Raw genomic sequence first — 13,076 nt, forward strand, 5'->3', positions numbered from 1 at the left:
ACCTCATTTTATAACACAAAACAATATAAAATTATAATTTCAGTTTTTTTACAGATGAAATCCAGAGGACATCTTAGCGAAGTTTTTGTTTAAATTAAATACAAGATCTCAATAATAAAAAGAAGAAAATTTCAAAATTTACTTTTTACTGAAAATTACAATTCGCCTTAGACACCTATAATTCTGTGGTAACTATAAATGGTTTTAATATTGGTTTATAAAAATTAGTTATTTCATCTTAATTGAAACGAACTAACAATTTGTCAAAAGAGTAACAGCATTTTATAAAAGTTGAAATTTGGAGAATATCCCTTAGATAAGATCTTTTGGCATCATCCGCTGGAGGGATGCATGAAACAATAATATTGTTATAATGAGACACGTATGAGCGTACATTTTCCTCATTTTGCTGTCATTAATTAATCTCTCCTATGTGGGTAATAAATGTACAATAACCAGTAATTATACTAGAATGGGATTAATATAAGTTCAATATGAAACATCTGTCACGCTTCACTCTATGGCATTTATTTTAATTAATTGAATAAAACATCGTAAATTTCAAATTAAATGTTGCACCACGTATAAAATTTGTCTCTTTTGATACATAAACGAATGAGAAATTTTAGTAAAGTATCTGATCAGTTCTAATTTAAAATGAAACTTTCACGTTCACGATTGTTTTAAACACGCAGTAGGCCAAGATATTTTTTTGTTAGGTCCTGTCATAGGACGTTCCTTTTTTAAATATTTTTAGCTGATTTGAAACAATCGTGAACTGTTATATGCGTTTCAAAGATTATATAAGTAGGACAAGCAAAACAGGAGAAAATTATGACTGTAGGATTGTTCAAATTAGAAAAAAGCATTTTAGTTTGATTCATCTTTATTTTATAAATGTTTGATTTTTTACAGTCCTAGAGATATTCCAGTGGTAAGGATCTGAATCGTCACATGTAAAATAGAAAAGAAACTCCTACCCTGTTTAACATTCATTTCCTTCACGCCTTACATATGGTAAATTGGGTCGCAATAAATAACGGGGTCGGCGTGCCAAATTCGAAGGAATATATACAAAAATAATTTAGGATCGAATTTGAGACGCCCGACGAGTGTACCAAATAAAGTGTGCTCTATTTTCTTTAATACTTTATATTATTGCTATACATTTATTACTTTTTTCGTCGTTTAGATGTGGGATTGCAGATGGACTGCAATCCCACATTGACTATCGCGACAAAATCGAAAGTACACTCGTTGCATAAAAACCTTAAAATAGAATCTACCTTAACCTATATCGACAGCCTTGAAGTCCTTACGTTTAAAACGCAATTAAGTATAGTATAAAAAAGCATAAAAATTGACTAGAAGAGGAACAGATAAAGCTTCATAGTATATTTTAACCTTATCATAGTCGATTGTCTCTTACAGTTATTTAACCACAAATTTTAATACCTACTTTTAAATACATTTTAATTATGTACATGACTAGCCTCAGCGCAGAATGTATCCCCTTGGTCTGAGACACACAATGTGTCTAAATATACCCTCACTACAGTTCACAGAAACGTATGCGTGTTTGCGGTTATTCGGTAAAGGATTCCGCAGAGTTGGGTTCCATCTTTGATCTTTAAGAATCGCTCAATTGCGTTGGCGAATGTGGGCAGGTGTAAATTTCTCATTGTGCAGGTAAAATAGTCCACAAAGTGGATTTATTTGTTCTCGTGTCCGTTTTGAACGTGACACACGTCGACAAAACAATAAAAGAAACACACCGAAAAGGAAACGAAACAATAAAAATAATTTGTTTTGGAAACGGAAAGTGCGGGTTGTTCGACGCAAAGTGGTCTAGTACCAGGCGTGGGACGAAACGACTGATAACACAATTATCGTGGCGAATTTCAATTTTGATTATACAGCAAAAACACTTATAATGGAAACTCGAACGGTTGGAATAGGGGACAATCTATAGCGAAAATCGTCTGTTTAGGTTTACGACTTGCGTCCGTTTACAGGTGTAATTGCCTTTTGATTATATCCATAATCCCTTCATCATAGTATCATCAAACACAATTAATAAAGCGACATACGATATTACATCCTGTGAAATTTTAAGTCACGGTAACAATGTGAAATTGATCTTTTTTTTTTATCAAGAGGCGTCCCTTCCGATGGCACCTTTAGTAAAATCGGATCTGTCGTTTCTTGACCCCTTCCTCGTGGCCGCAATGAATTGTTGGCAGCAATGATTAATGACGTAGTCGGTGCCACTATGACCACGTGCGGTCCGCAGGTCCTGTATTCATCTTCACGAAAAGCGATCGATCTGTCTGTTTCTCATCATTGTTCGATTTCAATTTGGGTTGACGTCGTCATAATGCGAATTTTTCGTGGATTTATGACCCCGAAGGCCGAACTTTCAAATTGCCGGTTTATATTAATCATAGTCACGTTAAGCTTATCAAAAATAAATCATGTTCTGTTATATAACGTTTTATGGATTTAATAATAATTGGCGCAGTCGGGAGGATATTAATTTAATGTTGAAAAAATTATGTCGTCTGTTGTGTCAGAGTTATTTATTATTGGCGTGATTCAGATAAGCATTTGATTATCACATCGTACGGAAAGTTGTTCTTTGAGTGTATTAAATTTATACAAGTCCCTCGAGGTCTTTTTTGTTATCGCCGCCGGCAAAATGGAGAAAATTTATGGCGGAAACGTAACGGGCTTATCATTTCCATGATGTTTTCTCATATGGAATTCAATAAAATAGAAGAGGATGGCTTGAGAGCCAATATTTGGAACAAACTCCTCTGAAAAGCAAATCGTAGCGTGGGATAGTAAAAAAATCCAATTTCTGGACTGCGATATCAGTTTTTTCGTGAAGCATTAGAAATTGATTTTTCATTTTGGATTTAGTTGCAAAGGACGGAACACAAACGGAAAATGATATATTCGCGGCTCCGAGATTAAAATTTTAAATATTAAGGAGAATGTTGAGCGGAATGGATTACAAATTTTTCTGCCGTTCGGTGTCAGAGCAAAGTAAGAGGTTTAAAATAGTTGCACAAAGGGACTCATAATAGACCATTTACGGACACAAAAGAGTCGTGAAAGAGCTTTCTCCGTTGCTGAATTTAATAAAACTTTTTCAGTCGATGCAATGCATCGGAGTTTTACGATTTAAGCGGGTGCAATTTCGATAATTTCTAGGTTTACGAGGGCCGGTCTTATTACGGATTTAGGAATTTGCATTGTTGATTGATGAAATGCGGACCACTGCAAAATAAACTCACAGAACTCTATTGTGAATTCTCTCTTGACCATCACTCAGTTTGTTGTTGAAATGTAAAGCAGAATTAATATTTTTTGTACTTGCTACAATAAAAATAAAAAAATAAAAAGGACAAAGAATGTTTTAGAATTATTACTTCTAGTGGAGACGAAAAAAAACTAAAAAATGTTTATAAAAATAGATAAACGTGGAGAACTGGAAAAGGAACAAAAGGGAGTTTCAATTTCGTCGACTTATGCTTGACTGAAATATAAAACACAAAGCTAATCATTTTTCAAGTAAGCAGAACGTACTTTCAGAACTCTGCTCCATACAATAGTAAATATCAAGTAAAAAATGAAAACAAGAAAAATAACTCAAAATATTAAAAAAAATAAAATCAAGACCGTTCACACAGAAACTGAAATAACACTTCGCTATAACCAGAAATCGAGTACTAAAAATTCTCTGCTTTTATAAAACCAAGAAAGAAAATATTAAGATATATAAAAAAAAGAATAAGTAGTAATAGATACATGAACAAAAGAAACATACTAACTACGGGTTGTAAAACATTATGATTTAATTGTGTGCAATATAATGATAATAAAATTTCATTTATATTTATAATCTACATTTTTCCTTTCAGAAAACAGTTTGTTTTACTATAATGAAAGGTTACGTTTTTATCTAGTAATAATATTTTCCAACGAACTCAAAATTCCTATATGTTGTTTTTAATTTACTGGTGATTTTTGATGAAGCGAATTTAATTAAAAAATAACAACCAAAACAGGGATTAACAAATATTACAAAACGCTTAGTCCATAAACTAAGTAAAAATTAACCAAAATAACAAAGATTTCGAACTCCATTCTTTGATTTATTGTTGTCGTTTGCCTACACCTGGTGCCACTATAGAGCATTTTATTACCTCGCTTACCGTTAAATATATTTTGATGCGGCAAAAAAGTTTCAACATGTTGAGCAAAAAGATTTTATTGTCAAATACAGGCCCATTTTCTTTGATATTTATGAATTTTTGCACTAATTATATTATACCTAAATGTGTACTCCACCTTATGTGGTCAATTCGTGCTAAATTAAAACTTTTTGCGTTATATTTTGATGTTATGTGCTCTATACATGATCACAGCACAGGAACAACACACCACTCTTTAAATCAACTTTTTTACCGCACCGCAATATGAATTAACCCGTGGATTTTTTGAAAAATGTTTCATTACACTCAGTCAACTCAACTGACTTCCAACTCACCACCTTTCTTCTCTCTCCCATTTCTCAAAGTGATAACCGACCGTTTGTTGTTTTCCTCCTAACAACCCCCAAAGTACACATTCACCCTCCGAGTCAGATTTTTCTAATCCAAAGAAAACAAAAGCTCGTTTCGTATGCACGAACATAGCACGCCTGATGTTTTCGAAAGGGGGTTATACACACCAACAAAAATAAAGTAGAGCTTATACATGTCGCGGATTTTTGTCCGGAATCCGGATCAATCCGGGCAATTTTTTACCCGCGCCGCCGTCATGTTTCAATTGTGAGTTATAGAGGGGCTGCAAAAAACAGGTAACGGTCGAGATTTCAAGCCCTGGGGAGAAGAGGGAGAAAAAGGCCTAATCAATAACAATAAGGGTGGAATGGACGCAACAATGTAAATCTTGCGGAACCGAAGTGTAAATCGTTTTAATGTTGCAGGAGATCTTGTCACGGTTGATGAGGGGCTTTGTTTATTATTTCCGGAAGTGTAGGGGGAGGAAACTCCCCCTAGCATTATGACACAGTAAAAAATGCTTTGCATAAATTAACGGAACCACTAGTTGTAATGTACAAAAACAAATTTCATTCTCTTGTTTGTTAAATATGTAATATATTATTTTAACAATGAGAGCGTATCACTCAAATTTTTCATTCAAATTTTGTCCAAAGTCGTTGGAGCAACGTTAAATTTTTATATTATTATGTTTTTCACGTATTTACAAATTCGCCTTCAAAATCCACAAATCTCTAGTCGTTGCGGGGTACACGATGTTGCTTTAGCAACTTTACTGTGCAAACTACCTTTTCTTTGTCGTTATTTTTTAAAGTTAACCAAACACTTTTTACTGTGTACGATGACGATTAGGCCGTAGCGTCTTTGGAAGACTCTTCAAATCCCAAATCGTTCACCGTGTTTCGTCACTCAGTGATTCTTCATCAACCCCTCTCGTGATCGTCGATCATAGAAACGACTCGTGCGCTGCGTTGATCTCTGGTGTTTTCACCTCATCGCCTTCGGCTTCAATGTACTCGACACCTTCCTCGTAGTCCACGTGGCATCTGGTGCTCACGTGATGGTCAGGATCTCCGTACTGGCTGTGATAGAACTCTTCTCTCATCATGTGGTTCAAACTCCCGCAGCGGAAATACAAAATGGCCTGGAACGGTTTCCGGAAGTCTCTATTCAGGGTGGCGTAGATGATGGGGTTGAGTAGGCTGTTTGCGTAGCCTAACCACAGGAATATGCTGCCGAGGGTTTTAAGGGCATGGCTGTTTTCTAGGAATGGCCTGGCGATCGCCAGAACGAAGAACGGTAGCCAGCATACTGTGAACGCGCTCATGATGATGCCCAGAGTCGTGCTGGCTTTTCGTTCTTTGGCCAGGTGGAAGCGGAGTTTCTTTTGATTAGTGGCGTTTGTGTTTGGTGATGTTTTGATCGATGCCAAAAGGCTGGATTTTTGTTGTTTTTCTTTGTTCGCTTGTTTAATCGGGGGCTTGTTGCTCAGCATGGGGCATTGGGATTCGTTGCTGTGACGGGACTTGAAACAGCGACCGAGGCTGCTTTTGTCCAGACTGCACTGTAACAAAAAATATTGTTAGTGTTACTGGGTGTAATATGTACCTGAATTATGGTGTCTGCACAATAAAAATACAATAGACACAATCTCGTAAGGAATTACTTTTTAAATAAACGCGCTTCAGCAACTAAAAAAAATAAACAAGAAGAGTCAATAAAATAATATCAATAAACGATTGGAATGGATACCGGTTAGGGGATGGTGAGAAGTAACAACATCAAGCTTGAAAGTAAAATAAACAATGGTCTTTGAGGCAATAACAAAAATAATCACAATGAACACTTACATTATTTCTGACAATTCATTTGTTATTTATGAATTAAAACAAAGTTTTTGAGGAAAAAGAAATTCTCTAGATGTTACCTCAGAAGTGGGTAAGCACAGTTTCATATTTAAGTCTGTCTTAACGTTAATTGCTATTTGTCTTGGAGAATTTATTTTTGTTTCTCAAATAATTTGCAGCGCGACAAAGGACCAGTCAACCAGTTCAAATAATATTCTTCACAGATTTCACGATAATGTTCTAATATAAGCATTTTGATTATAATTCACATTTATTAGCAGTTAACAAAGATATCACATCTTGTTCCACTAGAATTTTTAAACTTGCGTTATAAATTCACAGCTTGGTCTAATATCGTTTAATAATAATAATAATAATAATAATAATAAAGTTTATTAACGGTTTTTTTACCTTTACATAATATTTGTTAATCTAACACTATAGAACGAACGGAAAGTTTAAAAGAGGAAAACTTATTACAGAAGAAATCAACATTGTAGCAAACAGTATTACAACTTGCAAGAATTCCATTTAAAGGAGAGAATAGCGCATAAAACTGACTACATGTATCAATATAGAACAACGGAGATTTCCTAATAACGTACTGAGGCACATTAAATTTAATAAGATCTAAAATTTCAGGACAGTCACAAATATTGTTTAAAATTTTACACATAAAACAGATTTTTAAATAAGTTCTGCGATCATTTAATTTACTTAACCCTAAATAAGTCATTGACATGTCAGGAGATTTACAGATATTGAGAGGAAGACGACGAGATATATACTTGACAAATTTAATTTGAACTAATTCAAGTCTATCAACATATGTTTTGTAATAGGGAGCCTACACTACGCATCCATACTCTAGAATGGAGCGTACATATGTAGTATACAAAATTACCAGAGTACGTAAGTTATTGAAATATTTGCAGTACCTTTTAATGCATCCTAGCATTCTGTTTGCTCTAGCTACTATGTGCTCATGATGGGATATAAAAGAAAGCTTGCTATCCAAAAATATACCCAGGTCCTTAATCAAATATGACACTTTAAGAAATTTCCCATTAAGTAAATAAGCAGGAGTCGACGGTGATTGTTTTCTACTGAAATTTATTACATGACATTTGTCATGGTTTAAAACCATGATATTATTATCGCACCAGTCAGATAGTGTGACTAGATCCCTTTGTAGACGTGTAGTATCATTGGAGTTTTTGATGATTGCATATATTTTCAAATCATCCGCGAATAAGCTAAAATCACAGAACAAATGGTTACCAATATCATTGACATATATCGAAAACAGCAAAGGGCCTAATATCGAGCCCTGAGGAACTCCTGACGGTACACGCCGACTATCTGAAAGGCAATGATTTAATTTGACTTGTTGTACTCGACCTGTTAAGTAACTCCTAAACCATCTTAACAAAGAACCTTTAATTCCATATGCGGATAATTTCCCAATTAGTATACCATGATGGACCTTGTCAAAGGCTTTGCTGAAATCTGTATAGGCGGCGTGTACTTCGAGGCCCTTAGACATAGCCATGATTATTTTATTAGTAAAGGGCAGAAGGTTAGTTAACGTTGAACGTTTACGAAAAAAGCCGCGCTGATTGGTAGTTATAATATTACTAAAAATCGAAGATATATACGCAGAAACAATCGATTTAAAGATTTTAGTGGGGACAGATAAGATGGAGATCGGTCTATAATTTTCCACATTTGATTTGCTGCCAGATTTATGAACCGGTACAACGTGAGCTGTTTTCCATATTTGAGAAAACACACCTGATCGCAAGGATAAATTAAAAATAATTTGCATAGGAAGAGCCAATGAAGATCTACATTCTCTGTAAAGCCTTGGAGGTACATTATCAGCTCCTGCCCCTTTGTTGGGATCTAATCTAGCCAAAGCATCACGAACATCACTTAATTCAATGTACATATCGTTCACATTAACATTACAATCATATACTACATTGTAATTGTTTGATATAGTAATGTCAGAATACAAAGATAAAAAATATTGATTGAAGACTTCGCATACGTCTTCATAACTGGAGATGTATTTTTCACCATATTTCATGGGCAGAGGCATATCATTATCAGATAATTTATTACGAATGAATTTCCAGAAAGTACTCGGATTGGTGATTAAATTAGATTCAGTTTTTTTAATATAATCACTATAAGCTTTTTCAATACTGTATTTACATGCCCTTCTTAAGCTAGAAAATTTGTTATATTCAAAGATACTACTTGTACGCTTATACTCTTTATGAGCTCGTTTTTTGGCATTGATTAGATTTAAGATGTTAGGTGTAAACCATTTAGGATAACTTGAACTTATCTTACATTTCATAGGCACAAAATATTCACATGCTTGATAAATATGTTGGTAAAATATATCTACAGCTCTATCAATATCACAATCACATAAAATAGTTTCCCAATTAATATTGGAAATATAAATACAGATATCATTATAAGAAGCGGCTTTAAAATCATAATAGCATATCATATTACCATTATTGGAATTAACACTAGAAGAGTCCAAATCACAATTAACAACAAAAGGCAGATGACTAAAATCTACAGGTACAATTGGATTATCACATAATGACAATTCTAAATTATCACAGTTAGCAAAGCATAAGTCCAAAACATTACCACAATTGTTCTTGATATTACTGAACTGGCGAAGATTACATAATGCAAAGCCATCACATATACACTCTTCTCGCTTTCCCGCACAAGCAGATGGAATAAAGTCATTATTATCAACAAATGATTGCCATTTTATATTTGGTAAGTTGTAGTCACCTAATATAATACACCGACAATCAGGCATATTATCACAAATTGTTGTAACTACTTCTACATGACTAGAATATTTGTCAATATCTATGGTAGGAGGCAAATATACAGCACCTATCACAAATGAACATACGCTATTATAGACCTTAACAAAGATTTGTTCAACAGATTCACAGTTTAAAGATATTTGATAACCTTGAAATGATTTATGCACTGCTATCAATACTCCTTCACCATCTGATTTTGTATTATTGGTATTATTTCGATCGTTTCTAAAAATCATATATCGACTATCAAGGATTTCATTGTTATCAATGACCGGGGTAACCACGTTTCTATTAAGACTATTACATCATAACTTCCACTTAAACACGCACAGTACACAGTACACATAAGAACATAACTTATTATCATAAGATTTGATGTTGATTAGGAAATTTTACTTTTTATGATAACACTTATAATAAAATAGATATTGTTACGTTGGATGGGCATATAAAATCGGCGTTAGTTAAACTCAACAATTTATTTCTTACCAACTCGAATTTACACGACTGACTATGGCGCAACTTGAATGAATTCGCTCACTCGTTGGACTCGGCTTTTTGACTGAATAATAACCGTTCCCGAAGGTGGCCTCTATTTAAACCCATACCTCGGCGATCGAGGTCTTTCTCGAATTGGGTATTGGCGATTTCCGCTTCCATGCTTTTCGAGCGCCGCGTCGATACTTTTCTGGAGCCGTCGCGACATCCGCTTCCAGGCTTTCTTTTAGTGAACGCCGCGTGGTCCGGCAGATGAGTCATACTACATACTAGAAAACCCATAAGCGTCGTACCGTGGCGGCGTATGGGTTTATTTCGTAACAATATAAATGTAATATCAAAGTAAAAGCAAAAACGTGCAGCATATTGGTTTCAAGTGAGTTTTTCCATTACAAAATTTTGTGATATCATCAACAGTTTTGAAAGGGTACATAGGTATATCAATTTGGATAGATGCAGTATAATACTAATAATAACTGTGCTGTATTACCAAATTTTCGAGAAAATGGAGTGAGTGGTTCTTGATTTAAACGATACAATAAATTGCCTCATTAATTATTATTTTGTTTTTAGTCACCTTGTATAAGTAATTCAAATAACAAGGAGAGCAGACAGAGCACGGACACACAGACAGACAGACAGACAGACAGACAGACGGAAACGGGAGACCTATTTCTGCGTAGTCTAGGGGTAATGAAATGTCGAAAAAACATAAAAGTCGGGAGTCGGTTGCAAGACTTGATTTTTTTATATATGTATACTTAGTTTTCTTTTAAAAACAGGAAAGTTAAACATGTTTTCGGTTTCTTGTTTGAAAAAAAAAATACTTTGTATATTAAGAAAAAGTGGACAAAATATAAGCCCCGCCCACCCACCCCTTCTCAATTGTGATGAATGTTTTATTCATCATGAGCTGAAGGGCGGAGTTTAGTTTGCAAATAGCCCATTTCTCTACAAGAGATTGTCATATGAAATATGTTTTTAAAAGGGTAGAATTTTTTATAGAAAATAGAAATATTGATGTTACAATTAATTAAACTCCGCCCTTCAGTCTGATTAGGAATGAAAAATTCATCACAATTGAGATGGGGGCGGGTGGGTGGGGCTTAATTTTTGTTTTGTTTTTTTAATATATAGAGTTTTCTTTCAACAACAGGATATTTAAACATATTTTCAGTTTCTTGTCCGGAAAAAATGCTTCGTATATTAAGAAAAAATGATGTTCTTCTTTTGTCGAGTGGGTGTGGAAACTTATAAAAAAACCTATGTAGTAAACGAAACTGAAAATGACTTCTGGATATTCGAAACTACAAGAAAATGTCTTCAACTACCTTTCGAAAATAGTTTAAAAATGGTGCAAAAATGTCAAGTGCCAAAATCAGTCTTATGTTATCAAATACTAGCCCCGCCCACCCACCTCGTTTTCTTAGCGGGTAGGTCAAAAAAAAATTATACTGAGCGATTTTGACGGAACTTTAAAAATAACTGTAGGTATTTCAATGAGCGATTTTGGAAAAACGGTAGGAACTTCCGAAGAAACGAAGCAGAAAATGGCTTTTGGATATCGAAATCTACAAAAAAATGTTTTCAACCAATTTTCGGAAACAGTTAAAAATGGTGGAAAATGATTAGCTTATGCTCAGGAAGTAAAATCGAAAAAGAAACATGATGTAGATAAAAAATTTTAAGATACAACATCACAATCTTTCGCACGAACGTAAGTTGTTACAGTTTTTAAAATGATCCTGTGAATTACCAACAAGAAACTTTTACTTCTTGGGCATAAGCTAAGGAAGTTTTGTAACAGGGTCCATTAGACGACTGGCTACTTTTATGTATTCTCTATGTTTCATTGAAAACTCTATTTATGCACTAAAATTATTTTAAATCTTTTAAATTTTATAATATTTCATACTTAATTTGTAACCTTATCTTATGATTTATGATCAAAATTTTGCGATTAATAAGATTAAAAATCGATTTTTTAAATGCTTATTGAACAAACAATTTATTTCGTTTTTCATTGGCGCTTAAATAATTTACATATTCTATAGTGATCTGAATTTGAAAAATTACGAACATGAAAACACCCATCTCAGTCTGGGATTACACTGTGAAATTGCTGAGTTCCAGTGATAAATTGATTATGTTCTTTTCAACTTTATTGTAGTTCTCTTCTGGTAAAAACCTAAATAAATCCAGTATGAAATATTGTAGAGTTACAAATTTAAAATAATTTTACTATATAAATAGAGTTTATAAAATAAAAAAGTTACAAATCCAGTAAAAAATTTCTTTTTTAATTAAAAAAAAACAAGGCAAATTCGGCCAACTTCCGTTTTTACGGGCTTATGTCCAGAAAAAAATCTAGGTTTTTTTTTTGGAAAAAAAATACAAATCAAAAATGTCGGACTTCGAGAAACTGACGGTTTTTTCAAAAAATTGAAAAATCTCATAGAACCTCACATCAATTTTTTTTTAATTTTTTTATAAAAAGTACATTTAAACGATAACGATAACACAATTTTTGAACAAGTTACGGTTTGACTTATTTTTGGTTGGGTAAAAAAATTTGAAAAAATTTTCAGAAATGTCTTTAGTGGGGTAGAAAAAAATATAAAAATTTCACCAAAATCGAAAGGAGTCGGGTACAAAAGTCGTCGATTTGGCATGGAATTACCCATATGAATCAGTAAAATTTTTTTGTAAAATTCGAGATCAAAGTGGCTACGTAATTTCTATTTTTTAATTTAGTGTATTTTGGAAATATACAGACCTATTCAGCTGAATAGGGCTGTATACTAATACATTTAGCTAACTGTATTATCTCGACATTTGAACGTTGTCTTTGGTAAATTGAAATTTGCAAAACAGATCCGTGATGTTTGTCCTCAATTTGTTATTTTCAATAATAAATCACTATTATTACAGTTTGTATTAATTTTTAGAGAACACTGGAAGAACACTGTAAGGCTGCATATTTATACGTATATATCCTGACTATGCTAGACATCTTACCGATAAAATTTAACAAAAATTAGGAAGGAATTTATTGTATATAAAACCATCTTCATATAAGTCAAAACTGTCTTGCTCCTGAAACTGGAATTAGCGGATTCGCCAAACCCAAAATGTTTGTTCAGTCAACGTTTGGTGTCGTATCATAGAAAATACTTAAATTTAGCGGGCTGTGTTTTTTTAAATGGTGGAATATCTTTAATTTTTATCCCCTTTATTAGAAGATGTCAAATTTGATATAAGCTATCTAGTTTCAACATGACGGAGCCCCA

General features: G+C 33.6%; 1 protein-coding gene across 2 annotated transcripts in view; it reads right to left on the minus strand.

Moving 5' to 3' along the window:
• Nucleotides 1-884: 884 nt before the first annotated feature.
• Nucleotides 885-13,076, minus strand: part of LOC135125827 (5-hydroxytryptamine receptor 1) — a 307,214-nt gene continuing 295,022 nt past the window's right edge. For both annotated transcript variants that reach the window (XM_064051534.1, XM_064051533.1), the window contains one exon: nt 885-6,135. In XM_064051534.1, the coding sequence (XP_063907604.1) occupies nt 5,518-6,135 (618 nt within the window). In that variant the 3' untranslated portion in view covers nt 885-5,517. The remainder of the gene's footprint in view (nt 6,136-13,076) is intronic.

Source organism: Zophobas morio, unplaced genomic scaffold, assembly GCF_036711695.1.
Source record: "Zophobas morio isolate AGI-343-1 ecotype UQ-CSIRO unplaced genomic scaffold, CSIRO_AGI_Zmor_V1 ptg000009l, whole genome shotgun sequence".
In the NCBI taxonomy this organism is placed as follows: Eukaryota; Metazoa; Arthropoda; class Insecta; order Coleoptera; family Tenebrionidae; genus Zophobas; species Zophobas morio.